Raw genomic sequence first — 21,326 nt, 5'->3', positions numbered from 1 at the left:
GTCAAGTATTTCTTATATATATATATATATATATATATATATATATATATATATATATATATATATATATATATATATATATATATATATATATATATATATAAGAAATACTTGACTTTCAGTGAATTCTAGCTGTAAATATACTCCTACCCTCTTAACCACGCCCCCCGCCCCACTCCCGACCACGCCCACCCCTCCCCCTCCCCGCACCTCCCGAAATCGGAGGTCGCAAGGTTGGCAAGTATGATACAAGCAGTCCTGCAGCGCGTTCACTTGTGTGTGATATCATGTGCGACACAAGCCGTCCTGCAGTGTGTTTACTTTGTGATATCATGCGCGATACAAGCAGTCCTGCAGTGCGTTTACTTGTGTGTGATATCATGTGCGATACAAGCAGTTCTGCAGCATGTTTACTTGTCTGTGATATCATGCGCGATACAAGCAGCCCTGCAGTGTTTGCTTGTGTGTGTTATAGTGTTCGATACCAGCAGTCCTGCAGCGTGTTTATTTGTGTGTGATATCATGTGGGATACAAGCAGTCCTGCAGCGTGTTTGCTTGTGCGTGATATCATGTGCGACACAAGCCGTCCTGCAGTGTGTTTACTTTGTGATATCATGCGCGATACAAGCACTCCTGCAGCGTGTTCACTTGTGTGTGATATCATGTGCGATACAAGCAGTTCTGCAGCGTGTTTACTTGTGTGTGATATCATGTGCGACACAAGCCGTCCTGCAGTGTGTTTACTTTGTGATATCATGCGCGATACAAGCACTCCTGCAGCGTGTATACTTGTGTGTGATATCATGGGCAAAACAAGCAGCCCTGCAGCGTGTTCACTTGTGTGTGATATCATGTGCGATACAAACAGTCCTGCAGTGTGTTTACTTTGTGATATCATGCGCAATACAAGCAGTCCTGAAGCGCGTTCACTTGTGGGTGATATGTGCGATACAAGCACTCCTGCAGTGTGTTTACTTGTGTGTGATATCATGTGCGACACAAGCCGTCCTGCAGTGTGTTTACTTTGTGATATCATGCGCGATACAAGCAGTCCTGCAGCGCGTTCACTTGTGTGTGATATCATGTGCGACACAAGCAGTTCTGCAGCGTGTTTACTTGTCTGTGATATCATGCGCGATACAAGCAGCCCTGCAGTGTTTGCTTGTGTGTGATATAATGTTCGATACCAGCAGTCCTGCAGCGTGTTTATTCGTGTGTGATATCATGTGGGATACAAGCAGTCCTGCAGCGCGTTCACTTGTGCGTGATATCATGTGCGACACAAGCCGTCCTGCAGTGTGTTTACTTTGTGATATCATGCGCGATACAAGCAGTCCTGCAGCGTGTTCACTTGTGTGTGATATCATGTGCGATACAAGCAGTTCTGCAGCGTGTTTACTTGTCTGTGATATCATGCGCGATACAAGCAGCCCTGCAGTGTTTGCTTGTGTGTGATATAATGTTCGATACCAGCAGTCCTGCAGAGTGTTTATTCGTGTGTGATATCATGTGGGATACAAGCAGTTCTGCAGCGTGTTTACTCGTGTGTGATGTAATGTGCGATACAAGCAGTCCTGCAGCGTGTTTACGCGTGTGTGATATCATGTGCGATACAAGCAGTCCTGCAGCGTGTTTACGCGTGTGTGATATCATGCGCGATACTGAAAGTGATCTGGAGATTAAAGGTGTTGAATAAAAAATAAATACAAAAAAATTAAATTTTTATGACTGAGAGCAGAGCCTTTGGGACCAAACTTGAGGGAGCCCAAAGGGGTAAAAAACAATTTCGTAATGGTTTTGAAAATTAAAAATATTAATATTATGTTTTGATTTTTCGGTGGAAAAAGTTTGGACACCCCAGCTATGATCATTGCCGCACTGCACCTAAAAACATGTCCGCGTTGTCCCCCTGCAGGATCAGGCACCTCCAAACCCTCCACCCCCACCAACACGCCATGCTCAACGCCGCACCCCGCCGACCCCCTCGGCGCCCCCCTCTCCGCGACGCCCACCCCTTTGGAGGCTTCGGCGCTGCAGAGCCAGTCGCAGCCCGCCCTCCTCACGCCGTTCGCCCAGCAGCAGCTCACGCTCAGCCAGCCCCTGCCCGTCATGACCATCCCCCTGCCCACCATGGGCACCTCCATCACCACGGGGACCACCTCGGCGCAGGTCATGGCCAACCCGGCCGGCCTCAACTTCATCAACGTGGTCAGCTCCGTCTGGTAAGCTGCGGGCCTCCTCGCTCCGCCGCGGTCGGACGCTAGCGAGGGGTTTGATGGCACGCTCTGATGTTTCGTGCAGCAACCCCCAGACGCTGATGAGCAGCTCCAACGCCGTGCTCGGCCCCGGACTCAACCTGAGTGGACTTCTGCCGTCTGGGGGCCTGATGCCCTCCATGCAGCCGGCCACACAGACCGGTAAGTTGGGATCTGAGGAAACAATACACAGGTCTTCAGCTAGGTGGCAGCACTTCTCGAACATGGAATACTGATGTCCTTCCACGTTTAATTACTATTAGTCTAGTGTTTATAGTAGGGTGGGCATGATAAGATGTCAGGGGGGGCGTGAGAAAACCGTACACAAGTCTTCAGCTAGGTGGCAGCATCGTTCGAATGGGAAATACAGATTTTACAATCATTAGACCAGTGTTTATAGTGGGGTGGGCAGGATAAGTTGTCAGGGGGGGCGTGAGCAAACAATACAAAAGTCTTCAGCTCGGTGGCAGCACTGCTCACCCCTGAAATACAGATATCCTTTTAAGTATTCTAATCATTAGACCAGTGTTTATATAGTGGAGTGGGCATGATAAGTTGTCAGGGGGAGCGTGAGAAAACAATACACAGGTCTTCAGCTGGGTGGCAGCACTGCACGAACATGAAATACTGATAGCCCTTTGAGACTTTTGTGATTTAGGGCTATATAAATAAACATTGATTGATTGATTGATGTTCTTTCACGTTTAATTACTATTAGACTAGTGTTTATAGTGGGGTGGACATGATAAGATGTCAGGGGGGGGCGTGAGAAAACCGTACACAAGTCTTCAGCTAAGTGGCAGCACTGTTCGAACGGGAAATACAGATTTTACAAGTTTTACAATCATTAGACCAGTGTTTATAGTTGGGTGGGTAGGATAAGTTGTCAGGGGGGGCGTGAGCAAACATTACAAAAGTCTTCAGCTAGGTGGCAGCACTGCTCACCTCTGAAATATAGGTATCCTTTCAAGTATTCTAATCATTAGACCAGTGTTTATATAGTGGAGTGGGCATGATAAGTTGTCAGGGGGGGCGTGAGAAAACAATACACAGGTCTTCAGCTGGGCGGCACCACTGCTCGAACATGAAATACAGATAGCCCTTTGAGACTTTTGTGATTTAGGGCTATATAATAAACATTGATTGATTGATTGATGTTCTTTCACGTTTAATTACTATTAGACTAGTGTTTATAGTGGGGTGGGCATGATAAGATGTCAGGGGGGGGCGTGAGAAAACCGTACACAAGTCTTCAGCTAAGTGGCAGCACTGTTCGAATGGGAAATACAGATTTTACAAGTTTTACAATCATTAGACCAGTGTTTATAGTTGGGTGGGCAGGATAAGTTGGCAGGGGGGCGTGAGAAAACAGTACACAAGTCTTCAGCTAGGTGGCAGCACCGTTCGAATGGGAAATACAGATTTTACAAGTTGTACAATCATTAGACCAGTGTTTATAGTTGGGTGGGCAGGATAAGTTGTCAGGGGGGGGCGTGAGCAAACATTACAAAAGTCTTCAGCTAGGTGGCAGCACTGCTCACACCTGAAATATAGATATCCTTTCAAGTATTCTAATCATTAGACCAGTGTTTATATAGTGGGGTGGGCATGATAAGTTGTCAGGGGGGGGGCGTGAGAAAACAATACACAGGTCTTCAGCTGGGTGGCAGCACTGCTCGAACATGAAATACAGATGTCCTTCCACGTTTAATTACTATTAGACTAGTGTTTATAGTGGGGTGGGCATGATAAGATGTCGGGGGGGAGCGTGAGAAAACCGTACACAAGTCTTCAGCTAGGTGGCAGCACTGTTCGAACGGGAAATACATATTTAACAAGTTTTATAATCATTAGACCAGTGTTTATAGTTGGGTGGGCAGGATAAGTTGTCAGGGGGGGCGTGAGCAAACATTACAAAAGTCTTCAGCTAGGTGGCAGCACTGCTCACCCCTGAAATATAGATATCCTTTCAAGTATTCTAATCATTAGACCAGTGTTTATATAGTGGAGTGGGCATGATAAGTTGTCAGGGGGGGGCGTGAGAAAACAATACACAGGTCTTCAGCTGGGTGGCAGCACTGCTCGAACATGAAATACAGATGTCCTTCCACGTTTAATTACTATTAGACTAGTGTTTATAGTGGGGTGGGCATGATAAGATGTCAGGGGGGGGCGTGAGAAAACCGTACACAAGTCTTCAGCTAGGTGGCAGCACTGTTCGAACGGGAAATACAGATTTTACAAGTTTTACAATCATTAGACCAGTGTTTATAGTGGGGTGGGCAGGATAAGTTGTCAGGGGGGGCGTGAGCAAACATTACAAAAGTCTTCAGCTAGGTGGCAGCACTGCTCACCCCTGAAATATAGATATCCTTTCAAGTATTCTAATCATTAGACCAGTGTTTATATCGTGGGGTGGGCATGATAAGTTGTCAGGGGGGGCGTGAGAAAACAATACACAGGTCTTCAGCTGGGTGGCAGCACTGCTCGAACATGAAATACAGATAGCCCTTTGAGACTTTTGTGATTTAGGGCTATATAAATAAACATTGATTGATTGATTGATTGATTGATGTTCTTTCACGTTTAATTACTATTAGACTAGTGTTTATAGTGGGGTGGGCATGATAAGATGTCAGGGGGGGGGCGTGAGAAAACGGTACACAAGTCTTCAGCTAGGTGGCAGCACTGTTTGAACGGGAAATACAGATTTAACAAGTTTTATAATCATTAGACCAGTGTTTATAGTGGGGTGGGCAGGATAAGTTGTCAGGGGGGCGTGAGCAAACATTACAAAAGTCTTCAGCTAGGTGGCAGCACTGCTCACCCCTGAAATATAGATATCCTTTCAAGTATTCTAATTATTAGTTTATATAGTGGAGTGGGCATGATAAGTTGTCAGGGGGGGCGTGAGAAAACAATACACAGGTCTTCAGCTGGGTGGCAGCACTGCTCGAACATGAAATACAGATATCCTTTCACATTGCATAATCATTAGACCAGTATTTATAGTGGGATGGGCATGATAAGATGTTGGGGGGGGCGTGAGAAAACCGTACACAAGTCTTCAGCTAGGTGGCAGCACTGTTCGAACATGAAATGCAGATGTCCTTCCACGTTTAATTACTATTAGGCTAGTGTTTATAGGGGGGTGGGCATGATAAGATGTCAGGGGGGGCGTGAGAAAACAATACACAAGTCTCCAGCTAGGTGGCAGCACTGTTCGAAAATCAAATAAAGATATCCTTTCACGTTGCATAATCATTAGACCAGTATTTATAGTGGGATGGGCATGATAAGATGTTGGGGGGGGGGGGGCGTGAGAAAACCGTACACAAGTCTTCAGCTAGGTGGCAGCACTGTTCGAACATGAAATACAGATGTCCTTTCACGTTTAATTACTAATAGTCTAGTGTGTGTAGTGGAGTCGGCATGATAAGATCTCAAGGGAGGGGCGTGAGAAAACAATACACAAGTCGGATACAATACACAGGGGACACGTGTCTTCAGCTAGGTGGCAGCACTGTTAGAACGTGAAATACAGATATCCTTTCAAGTTTTACAATCATTAGACCAGTACTTCTTAAATAGTAGGACGGGCTTAATGACATGTCAAGGGGTGGGGGGCGTGAGAAAACAATACACAGGTCTGCAGCTAGATGGCAGCACTGCTCGAACATGAAATACAGATGTCCTTCCACGTTTAATTACTATAAGACTAGAGTTTGTAGTGGGGTGGACATGATAAGATGTCAGGGGGGGCGTGAGAAAACAGTACACAAGTCTTCAGCTAGGTGACAGCACCGTTCGAATGGGAAATACAGATTTTACAAGTTTTACAATCATTAGACCAGTGTTTATAGTGGGGTGGGCAGGATAGGTTGTCAGGGGGGCGTGAGCAAACAATACAAAAGTCTTCAGCTAGGTGGCAGCACTGCTCACCCCTGAAATATAGATATCCTTTCAAGTATTCTAATCATTAGACCAGTGTTTATATAGTGGAGTGGGCATGATAAGTTGTCAGGGGGGGCGTGAGAAAACAATACACAGGTCTTCAGCTGGGTGGCACCACTGCTCGAACATGAAATACAGATGTCCTTTCACGTTTAATTACTATTAGACTAGTGTTTATAGGGGGGTGGGCATGATAAGATGTCAGGGGGGGCGTGAGAAAATGGTACACAAGTCTTCAGCTAAGTGGCAGCACTGTTCGAACGGGAAATACAGATTTTACAAGTTTTACAATCATTAGACCAGTGTTTATAATGGGGTGGGCAGGATAAGTTGTCAGGGGGGCGTGAGCAAACATTACAAAAGTCTTCAGCTAGGTGGCAGCACTGCTCACCCCTGAAATATAGATATCCTTTCAAGTATTCTAATCATTAGACCAGTGTTTATATAGTGGGGTGGGCATGATAAGTTGTCATGGGGGGCGTGAGAAAACCGTACACAAGTCTTCAGCTAGGTGGCAGCACTGTTCGAACAGGAAATACAGATTTAACAAGTTTTATAATCATTAGACCAGTGTTTATAGTTGGGTGGGCAGGATAAGTTGTCAGTAGGGGGCATGAGCAAACATTACCAAAGTCTTCAGCTAGGTGGCAGCACTGCTCACCCCTGAAATATAGATATCCTTTCAAGTATTCTAATCATTAGACCAGTGTTTATATAGTGAGGTGGGCATGATAAGTTGTCAGGGGGGGCGTGAGAAAACAATACACAGGTCTTCAGCTGGGTGGCAGCACTGCTCGAACATGAAATACAGATGTCCTTCCACGTTTAATTACTATTAGACTAGTGTTTATAGTGGGGTGGACATGATAACATGTCAGGGGGGGGGGGGGGGGGGGGCGTGAGAAAACAATACACAAGTCTCGAGCTCGGTGGCAGCACTGTTCGAAAATCAAATAAAGATATCCTTTCACGTGGCATAATCATTAGACCAGTATTTATAGTCGGATGGGCATGATAAGATGTTGGGGGGGCGTGAGAAAACCGTACACAAGTCTTTAGCTATGTGGTAGCACTGTTCGAACATGAAATACAGATGTCCTTTCACGTTTAATTACCAATAGTTTAGTGTGTGTAGTGGAGTCGGCATGATAAGATCTCAAGGGGGGGCGTGAGAAAACAATGCACAAGTCGGATACAATACACACGGGACACGTGTCTTCAGCTAGGTGGCAGCACTGTTCGAACGTGAAATACAGATATCCTTTCAAGTTTTACAATCATTAGACCAGTACTTCTTATATACTAGGGTGGGCTTAATGACATGTCAAGGGGCGGGGGGCGTGAGAAAACAATACACAGGTCTTCAGCTAGATGGCAGCACTGCTTGAACATGAAATACAGATGTCCTTTCACATTCAATTACTATTAGACTAGTGTTTATAGTGGGGTGGGCATGATAAGATGTCAGGGGGGCGGGGGGGCGTGAGAAAACAATACACAAGTCTTAAAGCGAGGTGGCAGCACTGTTCGAAAATCATATAAAGATACCCTTTCACGTTGCATAATCATTAGAGCAGTGTTTATAGTGGGGTGGGCATAATAAGATGTCATGGGGGCGTGAGAAAACAATACATGTGTCTTCAGCTAGGTGGCAGCACTGCTCGAACATGAAATACAGATGTCCTTTCACGTTCAATTACTATTAGACTAGTGTTTATAGTGGGGTGGGCATGATAGGATGTCAGGGGGGGCGTGAGAAAACAATACACGTGTCTTCAACTAGGTGGCAGCACTGCTCGAACATGAAATACAGATGTCCTTTTACGTTGAATTACTATTAGACCAGTGTTTATAGTGGGGTGGGCATGATAAGATCTCAAGGGGGGCGGGGGGGGCATGAGAAAACAATACACAAGTCTTCAGCTAGGTGGCAGCACTGTCCGAACGTGAAATACAGATGTCCTTTCAAGTTTTACAATCATTAGACCCGTACTTCTTATATAGTAGGGCGGGCATAATGACATGTCAAGGGGCGGGGGGCGTGAGAAAACGATACACAAATCTTCAGCTCGGTGGCAGCACTGTTCAAACATGCAATACAGATATCCTTTCAAATTTTACAATCATTAGGCCAGTGTTTATAGTGAGGTGGGCATAATAAGATGTCCAGGAGGAGCGTGAGAAAACAATACATGTCTCTTCAGCTAGGTGGCAGCACTGTTCGAACATGAAATACAGATGTCCTTTCATGTTTAATTACTATTAGACTAGTGTTTATAGTGGGGTGGGCATGATAAGATGTCGGGGGGGGGCGTGAGAAAACAATACACACGCTTCCAGCTAGGTGGCAACAGTCCTCGAACATGAAATACAGATATCCTTTCATGTTGCATAATCATTAGACCAGTACTTCTTATATAGTAGGGTGGGCATGATACGATGTCGGGGAGAGGGGGGGCGTGAGAAAAATGTACACAAGTCTCCAGCTAGGTGGCAGCACTGCTTGAACATCAAATAAAGGCATCCCTTTCAAGTGTTATAATCATTAGATTAGTATTTATGTGGTGAGACGAGCATGATAAGGTGTCGGGGAGGGGGGGGGGGCGTGAGAAAGGCCTGCACAACACCAATCATACTATGTCTGGGCTCATATCCACAATTCCTAATCACCAACAACAATTGTTCCAGGGAGTCACTTCGGCCTGAACAGCAGCACGGGCCTGCGACCACTGAACCTGCTGCAGGTAACACCTTGGGACTTTTTTTCTTTCTCTCCTCCCCTCCCTGCCCCTCTCACGCCCCCCTCCCCTGTGATTACACCTGCAGATCCCCACCGGTCCTCTCATCTTTAATCCCGTGCAGCAGCAGCAGCTCTCCCAGTTCTCCCCGCAGAGTCAGTCAGCCACTTCCAGCCCTCAGCAGCAGGGGGAGACGGTGAGTCGATACGGCGCCACAGAACAATCCTACCATATTGCTGTGTTGAGACCTGGCTTGTTTTGGTGCCGGAGTCGCTACTACCGGGTATCAATCCATGTCAAATCAAACGGTGCTACACTTTGATACAAGTATGCTTGGTAGAAAACACAAAGTGAGGCTCAACTCTTCCAAAATGTGCTAGCTTGATGCTAATTTACATTGGATTTGCCATAGACAGGCTACTGTTAGCATTAGCGATTTTACATGGCAATTTCGACACCTTCAGATTTGGTAGTGAAAACGACTACCGGCTTTGAAGTATAACGTTATTTTTTTCCAGTTACGAGTAATTGTGTGAACGTCCAAGCATTCGCACACGTTATTCTACACCTAAAAAAACTGTCAATTTATTATTATGATTCTTCCACAAACGTTTGCTGGAGTCCACAGCCCAAAGTGTTCATCCGATCAGAACCGTTCAGGTATCAAAACGTTCGGCTCGGTCGGGAATCGTGTGCTCACCATGAAAATTGTTTGAAAATATTTCGGATTACCCAAAATTCCCGGTTTTCCGGGGACGTTTTTCCCGTTGAAAATGAACGGGACATTTTTCGAATTTGCACACTTGCCGCATTTCTCACCCAATTCGAACCGTTCCACTGTCAACACCTTCCACTCACCTTGGACAATCAAACTACCAAGTAAAAAAAAAATTCCAGGAACTCCCAAAATTCATGTTTTTTTTTCAAAGCCCTCTTCCTGGAAATTTTTCACAGTCCACATATTTCAACCAAATACAACCATCAAAACATTCCTCTTAGTTGTGACAACAAAAGTTTTTTGTGTGGTTTTTTTTCGTACAAATTCCCGGTTTTACCAAAATTCCAGGAATTTCGAAATACCAATTCTCAATTCAAACTGCTACTACGTCAACATTTTCAACCTATTCAAAAAGTTCCAACACCAACCCATTCATATTATTAAGGTAGCTAGTATCAATATTTTTTTTTTTAATTCCAGTTTTTCCTGAAATCCCCAAATTTCCAGGAAATTCATTTTCAAATGACGTATTCAAAGTTCTACAATGCCCAAAATTCTCGAAATTCTGAGCTACCTTTTACCCGATTCGGACCTTTCAACCATCCACCAATGCTACTCTAATAAGATCTCGAAGGCAAAACATGTTTTCCCTTTCCCCAAATTACCGGATTTCCCAGAATTTCACGGAATTTCTCCCCATTGACAAGAAATGGCCAGTATACAAAACTCTCCATATCCCACATTTCTCAACCGATTTTAACCGTTCCAACATCCACACCTTCCACTCACCTTGGACAATCAAACTACCAAGTAAAGAAAAAATTCCAGGAACTCCCAAAATTCATGTTTTTTTTCAAAGCCCTGTTTTCACCTCTTCCTGGAAAGTTTTCACCATCCACATATTTCAACCAAATACAACCATCAAAACATTCCTCTTAGTTGTGACAACAAAGGTTTTTTGGGTTTTGTTTTTTTTCGTACAAATCTCCGGTTTTACCGAAATTCCAGTAATTCCGAAATACCAATTCTCAATTCAAACTGCTACTACGTCAACATTTTTCAACCTATTCGAAAAATTCCAACACAAACCCATTCATATTATTAAGGTAGCTAGTATCAATATTTTTTTTTTTAATTCCAGTTTTTCCTGAAATCCCCAAATTTTCAGGAAATTCGTTTTCAAATGAATGGACGTATTCAAAGTTGTACGATGCCCAAAATTCTCGAAATGTTGAGCTACCTTTTACCCGATTCGGACCTTTCAACCATCCACCCATGCTACTCTAATAAGATCTCGAAGGCAAAACATGTTTTCCCTTTCCCCAAATTACCGGATTTCCCAGAATTTCCCAGGATTTCTCCCCATTGACAATAAATGGCCAGTATACAAAACTCTCCATATCCCACATTTCTCAACCGATTTTAACCGTTCCAACATCCACACCTTCCACTCACCTTAGACAATCAAACTACCAAGTAAAAAAAAAATTCCAGGAACTCCCAAAATTCATGTTTTTTTCAAAGCCCTGTTTTCACCTCTTCCTGGAAAGTTTTCACAGTCCACATATTTCAACCAAATACAACCATCAAAACATTCCTCTTAGTTGTGACAACAAAAGTTTTTTGGTTTTTTCGTACAAATTCCCGGTTTTACCGAAATTCCAGGAATTCCGAAGTACCAATTCTCAATTCAAACTGCTACTACGTCAACATTTTTCAACCTATTCGAAAAATTCCAACACAAACCCATTCATATTATTAAGGTAGCTAGTATCAATATTTTTGTTTTAAATTCCAGTTTTTCCTGAAATCCCCAAATTTTCAGGAAATTCATTTTCAAATGACGTATTCAAAGTTCTACGATGCCCAAAATTCTCCAAATGTTGAGCTACCTTTTACCCGATTCGGAGCTTTCAACCATCCACCCATGCTACTCTAATAAGATATCGAAGGCAAAACATGTTTTCCCTTTCCCCAAATTACCGGTTTTCCCAGAATTTCCCGGAATTTCTCCCCATTGACAATAAATGGCCAGTATACAAAACTCTCCATATCCCACATTTCTCAACCGATTTTAACCGTTCCAACATCCACACCTTCCACTCACCTTGGACAATCAAACTACCAAGTAAAAAAAATTCCAGGAACTCCCAAAATTCATGTTTTTTTTCAAAGCCCTGTTTTCACCTCTTCCTGGAAAGTTTTCACAGTCCACATATTTCAACCAAATACAACCATCAAAACAATCCTCTTACTTGTGACAACAAAAGTTTTTTGTGTGGTTTTTTTTCCGTACAAATTCCCGGTTTTACCAAAATTCCAGGAATTCCGAAATACCAATTCTCAATTCAAACTGCTACTACGTGAACATTTTTTAACCTATTCGAAAAATTCCAACACCAACCCATTCATATTATTAAGGTAGCTAGTATCAATTTTTTTTTTTTAAATTCCAGTTTTTCCTGAAATCCCCAAATTTCCAGGAAATTCATTTTCAAATGACGTATTCAAAGTTCTACGATGCCCAAAATTCTCCAAATGTTGAGCTACCTTTTACCCGATTCGGACCTTTCAACCATCCACCCATGCTACTCTAATAAGATATCGAAGGCAAAACATGTTTTCCCTTTCCCCAAATTACCGGTTTTCCCAGAATTTCCTGGAATTTCTCCCCATTGACAATAAATGGCCAGTAAACAAAACTCTCCATATCCTACATTTCTCAACCGATTTTAACCGTTCCAACATCCACACCTTCCACTCACCTTGGACAATCAAACTACCAAGTAAAAAAAAAATTCCAGGAACTCCCAAAATTCCCGTTTTTTTCAAAGCCCTGTTTTCATCTTCTCCCGCAAAGTTTTCACAGTCCACATATTTCAACCAAATACAACCATCAAAACATTCCTCTTAGTTGTGACAACAAAAGTTTTTTTTTGTTTTTGTTTTCGTACAAATTCCCGGTTTTACCAAAATTCCAGGAATTTCGAAATACCAATTCTCAATTCAAACTGCTACTACGTCAACATTTTCAACCTATTCAAAAAGTTCCAACACCAACCCATTCATATTATTAAGGTAGCTAGTATCAATATTTTTTTTTTAAATTCCAGTTTTTCCTGAAATCCCCAAATTTTCAGGAAATTAGTTTTCAAATGAATGGACGTATTCAAAGTTGTACGATGCCCAAAATTCTCGAAATGTTGAGCTACCTTTTACCCGATTCGGACCTTTCAACCATCCACCCATGCTACTCAAATAAGATCTCGAAGGCAAAACATGTTTTCCCTTTCCCCAAATTACCGGATTTCCCAGAATTTCCTGGAATTTCTCCCCATTGACAATAAATGGCCAGTATACAAAACTCTCCATATCCCACATTTCTCAACCGATTTTAACCGTTCCAACATCCACACCTTCCACTCACCTTGGACAATCAAACTACCAAGTAAAAAAAATTCCAGGAACTCCCAAAATTCCCGTTTTTTTTCAAAGCCCTTCTCCTGGAAAGTTTTCACAGTCCACATATTTCAACCAAATACAACCATCAAAACATTCCTCTTAGTTGTGACAACAAAAGTTTTTGTTTTTGTTTTTCTTTCGTACAAATTCCCGGTTTTACCGAAATTCCAGGAAATCCGAAATACCAATTCTCAATTCAAACTGCTACCACGTCAACATTTTTCAACCTATTCGAAAAATTCCAACACCAACCCATTCATATTATTAAGGTAGCTAGTATCAATATTTTTTTCTTAAATTCCAGTTTTTCCTGAAATCCCCAAATTTTCAGGAAATTAGTTTTCAAATGAATGGACGTATTCAAAGTTGTACGATGCCCAAAATTCTCGAAATGTTGAGCTACCTTTTACCCGATTCGGAACTTTCAACGATCCACCCATGCTACTCTAATAAGATCTCGAAGGCAAAACATGTTTTCCCTTTCCCCAAATTACCGGTTTTCCCAGAATTTCCCGGAATTTCTCCCCATTGACAATAAATGGCCAGTATACAAAACTCTCCATATCCCACATTTCTCAACCGATTTTAACCGTTCCAACATCCACACCTTCCACTCACCTTAGACAATCAAACTACTAAGTAAAAAGAAAATTCCAGGAACTCCCAAAATTCATGTTTTTTTCGAAGCCCTGTTTTCACCTCTTCCTGGAAAGTTTTCACAGTCCACATATTTCAACCAAATACAACCACCAAAACATTCCTCTTAGTTGTGACAACAAAGGTTTTTTGGGTTTTGTTTTTTTTCGTACAAATCTCCGGTTTTACCGAAATTCCAGTAATTCCGAAATACCAATTCTCAATTCAAACTGCTACTACGTCAACGTTTTTCAACCTATTCGAAAAATTCCAACACAAACCCATTCATATTATTAAGGTAGCTAGTATCAATATATATTTTTTTTTAATTCCAGTTTTTCCTGAAATCCCCAAATTTTCAGGAAATTAGTTTTCAAATGAATGGACGTATTCAAAGTTGTACGATGCCCAAAATTCTCGAAATGTTGAGCTACCTTTTACCCGATTCGGACCTTTCAACCATCCACCCATGCTACTCTAATAAGATCTCGAAGGCAAAACATGTTTTCCCTTTCCCCAAATTACCGGATTTCCCGGAATTTCTCCCCATTGACAATAAATGGCCAGTATACAAAACTCTCCATATCCCACATTTCTCAACCGATTTTAACCGTTCCAACATCCACACCTTCCACTCACCTTGGACAATCAAACTACCAAGTAAAAAAAAATTCCAGGAACTCCCAAAATTCCCGTTTTTTTCAAAGCCCTTCTCCTGGAAAGTTTTCACAGTCCACATATTTCAACCAAATACAACCATCAAAACATTCCTCTTAGTTGTGACAACAAAAGTTTTTGTTTTTGTTTTTCTTTCGTACAAATTCCCGGTTTTACCGAAATTCCAGGAATTCCGAAATACCAATTCTCAATTCAAACTGCTACCACGTCAACATTTTTCAACCTATTCGAAAAATTCCAACACCAACCCATTCATATTATTAAGGTAGCTAGTATCAATATTTTTTTTTTAAATTCCAGTTTTTCCTGAAATCCCCAAATTTTCAGGAAATTAGTTTTCAAATGAATGGACGTATTCAAAGTTGTACGATGCCCAAAATTCTCGAAATGTTGAGCTACCTTTTACCCGATTCGGAACTTTCAACGATCCACCCATGCTACTCTAATAAGATCTCGAAGGCAAAACATGTTTTCCCTTTCCCCAAATTACCGGTTTTCCCAGAATTTCCCGGAATTTCTCCCCATTGACAATAAATGGCCAGTATACAAAACTCTCCATATCCCACATTTCTCAACCGATTTTAACCGTTCCAACATCCACACCTTCCACTCACCTTAGACAATCAAACTACTAAGTAAAAAGAAAATTCCAGGAACTCCCAAAATTCATGTTTTTTTCGAAGCCCTGTTTTCACCTCTTCCTGGAAAGTTTTCACAGTCCACATATTTCAACCAAATACAACCACCAAAACATTCCTCTTAGTTGTGACAACAAAGGTTTTGTGGGTTTTGTTTTTTTTCGTACAAATCTCCGGTTTTACCGAAATTCCAGTAATTCCGAAATACCAATTCTCAATTCAAACTGCTACTACGTCAACGTTTTTCAACCTATTCGAAAAATTCCAACACAAATCCATTCATATTATTAAGGTAGCTAGTATCAATTTTTTTTTTTTTTATTCCAGTTTTTCCTGAAATCCCCAAATTTCCAGGAAATTCATTTTCAAATGACGTATTCAAAGTTCTACAATGCCCAAAATTCTCGAAATTCTGAGCTACCTTTTACCCGATTCGGACCTTTCAACCATCCACCCATGCTACTCTAATAAGATCTCGAAGGCAAAACATGTTTTCCCTTTCCCCAAATTACCGGATTTCCCAGAATTTCCCGGAATGTCTCCCCATTGACAATAAATGGCCAGTATACAAAACTCTCCATATCCCACATTTCTCAACCGATTTTAACCGTTCCAACATCCACACCTTCCACTCACCATAGACAATCAAACTACCAAGTAAAAAAAAATTCCAGGAACTCCCAAAATTCGTGGGTTTTTTTCAAAGCCCTGTTTTCAACTCTTCCTGGAAAGTTTTCACAGTCCGCATATTTCAACCAAATACAACCATCAAAACATTCCTCTTAGTTGTGACAACAAAAGTTTTTTGGTTTTTTTTTTTTTTCGTACAAATTCCCGGTTTTACCGAAATTCCAGGAATTCCGAAATACCAATTCTCAATTCAAACTGCTACTACGTCAACATTTTTCAACCTATTCGAAAAATTCCAACACAAACCCATTCATATTATTAAGGTAGCTAGTATCAATATTTTTTTTTTAAATTCCAGTTTTTCCTGAAATCCCCAAATTTTCAGGAAATTAGTTTTCAAATGAATGGACGTATTCAAAGTTGTACGATGCCCAAAATTCTCGAAATGTTGAGCTACCTTTTACCCGATTCGGACCTTTCAACCATCCACCCATGCTACTCTAATAAGATCTCGAAGGCAAAACATGTTTTCCCTTTCCCCAAATTACCGGATTTCCCGGAATTTCTCCCCATTGACAATAAATGGCCAGTATACAAAACTCTCCATACCCCACATTTCTCAACCGATTTTAACCGTTCCAACATCCACACCTTCCACTCACCTTGGACAATCAAACTACCAAGTAAAAAAAAATTCCAGGAACTCCCAAAATTCCCGTTTTTTTTAAAGCCCTTCTCCTGGAAAGTTTTCACAGTCCACATATTTCAACCAAATACAACCATCAAAACATTCCTCTTAGTTGTGACAACAAAAGTTTTTGGGTTTGTTTTTTTTCGTACAAATTCCCGGTTTTACCGAAATTCCAGGAATTTCGAAATACCAATTCTCAATTCAAACTGCTACTACGTCAACATTTTCAACCTTTTCGAAAAGTTCCAACACCAACCCATTCATATTATTAAGGTAGCTAGTATCAATATTTTTTTTTTAAATTCCAGTTTTTCCTGAAATCCCCAAATTTTCAGGAAATTCGTTTTCAAATGAATGGACGTATTCAAAGTTGTACGATGCCCAAAATTCTCGAAATGTTGAGCTACCTTTTACCCGATTCGGACCTTTCAACCATCCACCCATGCTACTCTAATAAGATCTCGAAGGCAAAACATGTTTTCCCTTTCCCCAAATTACCGGATTTCCCAGAATTTCCCGGAATTTCTCCCCATTGACAATAAATGGCCAGTATACAAAACTCTCCATATCCCACATTTCTCAACCATTTTTACCGTTCCAACATCCACACCTTCCACTCACCTTGGACAATCAAACTACCAAGTAAAAAAAAATTCCAGGAACTCCCAAAATTCATGTTTTTTTTCAAAGCCCTGTTTTCACCTCTTCCTGGAAAGTTTTCACAGTCCACATATTTCAACCAAATACAACCATCAAAACATTCCTCTTAGTTGTGACAACAAAAGTTTTTTGTGTGGTTTTTTTTCCGTACAAATTCCCGGTTTTACCGAAATTCCAGGAATTCCGAAATACCAATTCTCAATTCAAACTGCTACTACGTCAACATTTTTCAACCTATTCGAAAAATTCCAACACCAACCCATTCATATTATTAAGGTAGCTAGTATCAATATATATTTTTGTTTATTCCAGTTTTTCCTGAAATCCCCAAATTTTCAGGAAATTAGTTTTCAAATGAATGGACGTATTCAAAGTTGTACGATGCCCAAAATTCTCGAAATGTTGAGCTACCTTTTACCCGATTCGGACCTTTCAACCATCCACCCATGCTACTCTAATAAGATCTCGAAGGCAAAACATGTTTTCCCTTTCCCCAAATTACCGGATTTCCCGGAATTTCTCCCCATTGACAATAAATGGCCAGTATACAAAACTCTCCATACCCCACATTTCTCAACCGATTTTAACCGTTCCAACATCCACACCTTCCACTCACCTTGGACAATCAAACTACCAAGTAAAAAAAAATTCCAGGAACTCCCAAAATTCCCGTTTTTTTTAAAGCCCTTCTCCTGGAAAGTTTTCACAGTCCACATATTTCAACCAAATACAACCATCAAAACATTCCTCTTAGTTGTGACAACAAAAGTTTTTGGGTTTGTTTTTTTTCGTACAAATTCCCGGTTTTACCGAAATTCCAGGAATTTCGAAATACCAATTCTCAATTCAAACTGCTACTACGTCAACATTTTCAACCTTTTCGAAAAGTTCCAACACCAACCCATTCATATTATTAAGGTAGCTAGTATCAATATTTTTTTTTTAAATTCCAGTTTTTCCTGAAATCCCCAAATTTTCAGGAAATTCGTTTTCAAATGAATGGACGTATTCAAAGTTGTACGATGCCCAAAATTCTCGAAATGTTGAGCTACCTTTTACCCGATTCGGACCTTTCAACCATCCACCCATGCTACTCTAATAAGATCTCGAAGGCAAAACATGTTTTCCCTTTCCCCAAATTACCGGATTTCCCAGAATTTCCCGGAATTTCTCCCCATTGACAATAAATGGCCAGTATACAAAACTCTCCATATCCCACATTTCTCAACCATTTTTACCGTTCCAACATCCACACCTTCCACTCACCTTGGACAATCAAACTACCAAGTAAAAAAAAATTCCAGGAACTCCCAAAATTCATGTTTTTTTTCAAAGCCCTGTTTTCACCTCTTCCTGGAAAGTTTTCACAGTCCACATATTTCAACCAAATACAACCATCAAAACATTCCTCTTAGTTGTGACAACAAAAGTTTTTTGTGTGGTTTTTTTTCCGTACAAATTCCCGGTTTTACCGAAATTCCAGGAATTCCGAAATACCAATTCTCAATTCAAACTGCTACTACGTCAACATTTTTCAACCTATTCGAAAAATTCCAACACCAACCCATTCATATTATTAAGGTAGCTAGTATCAATATATATTTTTGTTTATTCCAGTTTTTCCTGAAATCCCCAAATTTTCAGGAAATTAGTTTTCAAATGAATGGACGTATTCAAAGTTGTACGATGCCCAAAATTCTCGAAATGTTGAGCTACCTTTTACCCGATTCGGACCTTTCAACCATCCACCCATGCTACTCTAATAAGATCTCGAAGGCAAAACATGTTTTCCCTTTCCCCAAATTACCGGATTTCCCAGAATTTCCCGGAATTTCTCCCCATTGACAATAAATGGCCAGTATACAAAACTCTCCATATCCCACATTTCTCAACCGATTTTAACCGTTCCAACATCCACACCTTCCACTCACCTTGGACAATCAAACTACCAAGTAAAAAAAAATTCCAGGAACTCCCAAAATTCATGTTTTTTTTTTTCAAAGCCCTGTCCTCTTCCTGGAAAGTTTTCACAGTCCGCATATTTCAACCAAATACAACCATCAAAACATTCCTCTTAGTTGTGACAACAAAAGTTTTTTGTGTGTTTTTTTTTTTTTGTACAAATTCGCGGTTTTACCGAAATTCCAGGAATTCCGAAATACCAATTCTCAATTCAAATTGCTACTATGTCAACATTTTTCAACCTATTCAAAAAATTCCAACACCAACCCATTCATATTATTACGGTAGCTAGTATCAATATTTTTTTGTTTAATTCCAGTTTTTCCTGAAATCCCCAAATTTTCAGGAAATTAGTTTTCAAATGAATGGATGTATTCAAAGTTGTACGATGCCCAAAATTCTCGAAATGTTGAGCTACCTTTTACCCGATTCGGACCTTTCAACCATCCACCCATGCTACTCTAATAAGATCTCAAAGGCAAAACATGTTTTCCCTTTCCCCAAATTACCGGATTTCCCAGAATTTCCCGGAATTTCTCCCCATTGACAATAAATGGCCAGTATACAAAACTCTCCATATCCCACATTTCTCAACCGATTTTAACCGTTCCAACATCCACACCTTCCACTCACCTTGGACAATCAAACTACCAAGTAAAAAAAATTCCAGGAACTCCCAAAATTCATGTTTTTTTTCAAAGCCCTGTTTTCACCTCTTCCTGGAAAGTTTTCACAGTCTACATATTTCAACCAAATACAACCATCAAAACATTCCTCTTAGTTGTGACAACAAAAGTTTTTTGTGTGGTTTTTTTTTCGTACAAATTCCTGGTTTTACCAAAATTCCAGGAATTCCGAAATACCAATTCTCAATTCAAACTGCTACTACGTCAACATTTTCAACCTATTCAAAAAGTTCCAACACCAACCCATTCATATTACGTATTAAGGTAGCTAGTATCAATATTTTTTTTTGTAATTCCTGGTTTTCCTGACATTTCCAAGAAATTCATTTTCAAATGACGTATTCAAAGTTCTACGATGCCCAAAATTCTCGAAATTTTGAGCTACCTTTTACCCGATTCGGACCTTTCAACCATCCGCCCACACTACTCTTCTATGATCTCGGTAGAAAAAGTAGACTTATAGTACTTTTTTCAGGTAAGATGACCAACACTGACTACAACTAAGATGAATGTCACGATCAAACAGCACAATACTTGCAGCATAATCACTTTGTAGGGCACAACGTAACACATTCAGTTTCATGGAAAAAAGCTACTTCCTGGTTAGACAACATACCTGTCCAGTACCGCCATCTATTTGTCTTGGAAGTGCAACGGATTTATTTTTTACAAAATAAAAAAATGGCCTCCACACACTTTGACTTGGTGAACGCCACAAAAACACGTGTGCAAATGTGACAGCTGCTCTCTGGTCCGCAGGGCGATCAGTGCGCCGATGCAAGTTTAGGAAACCAGCAAACTGCCGTCATCAACTTGGGCAGCTTCATGTCCCCGCAGGCAGCAGGTAGGACGCCTCCCTCGTCTCCCGCCTCTGTCCCCTTGAAACCACACCATTCACATCTCCTAAAGAACCCTCCATGACTGACATCTCCCAGTGGTTCTAGAATGTTCTGTAGCCCCCACCCCTCCCCACCATGCCGCTTGTACTTACGGAGGTTCCTTTGTGTCTTTCTCACCAAAGATTAGATTCTTGTTTTTACATCAAATTATGCTGACAATTTTATTGACTACACATTTGTGAAGCAAAACATTCAGTTTGTTTACATTCAGTGTGAAAAAGAAAAAGAAAAAAGTCGGTGTAAAAAAACATTCTGTCTAAAAATTCCATTAACCTATGCTGACAATTTTGTTGAATAAAAAATTGTTTAAAAAATCAGTTTGTTGAAATGAAAAAAAAAATTGCTGTAAAAAAAATTCAGGGCAAAAATAGTCGGTCCGTGTCACGTGACTTCAAACTTGACACCTCATTGGCTGGGTCTGAGGCAGGATCGATTGCTTCAGTCATAATAGATAAATAAATAGATTTTTAAGCCACAAACATTTCTGCACTGAATTTTTATACACTATTTTTTTTACATTGAATTTATATACCGTATTTTCCGCACTATAAGGCGCACCTAAAAACCACAAATTTTCTCAAAAGCTGACAGTGCGCCTTATAACCCGGTGCACTTTATATATGGATAAATATTAAGATTCATTTTCATAAAGTTTCGGTCTCGTAACTACGGTAAACAGCCGCCATCTTTTTTCCCGGTAGAACAGGAAGCGCTTCTT

The 21,326-nt window shown here is 40.8% G+C and overlaps 1 protein-coding gene across 3 annotated transcripts in view; it reads left to right on the top strand.

The window, feature by feature from the left end:
• The window catches only part of supt20 (SPT20 homolog, SAGA complex component), an 88,334-nt gene that overhangs the window by 53,708 nt on the left and 13,300 nt on the right, over window positions 1-21,326 (top strand). For all 3 annotated transcript variants that reach the window (XM_061931523.2, XM_061931522.2, XM_061931524.2), the window contains exons 18-22: window positions 1,917-2,223; window positions 2,303-2,418; window positions 8,899-8,954; window positions 9,037-9,144; window positions 20,469-20,553. In XM_061931523.2, coding sequence (XP_061787507.1) covers window positions 1,917-2,223; window positions 2,303-2,418; window positions 8,899-8,954; window positions 9,037-9,144; window positions 20,469-20,553 — 672 coding nt within the window. The remainder of the gene's footprint in view (window positions 1-1,916; window positions 2,224-2,302; window positions 2,419-8,898; window positions 8,955-9,036; window positions 9,145-20,468; window positions 20,554-21,326) is intronic.

Source organism: Nerophis lumbriciformis, linkage group LG37 (assembly GCF_033978685.3).
Source record: "Nerophis lumbriciformis linkage group LG37, RoL_Nlum_v2.1, whole genome shotgun sequence".
Taxonomy (NCBI): Eukaryota; Metazoa; Chordata; class Actinopteri; order Syngnathiformes; family Syngnathidae; genus Nerophis; species Nerophis lumbriciformis.
Note: the sequence above shows the minus strand (reverse complement) of the source record. Positions and strands in the feature narration are given on the sequence as shown.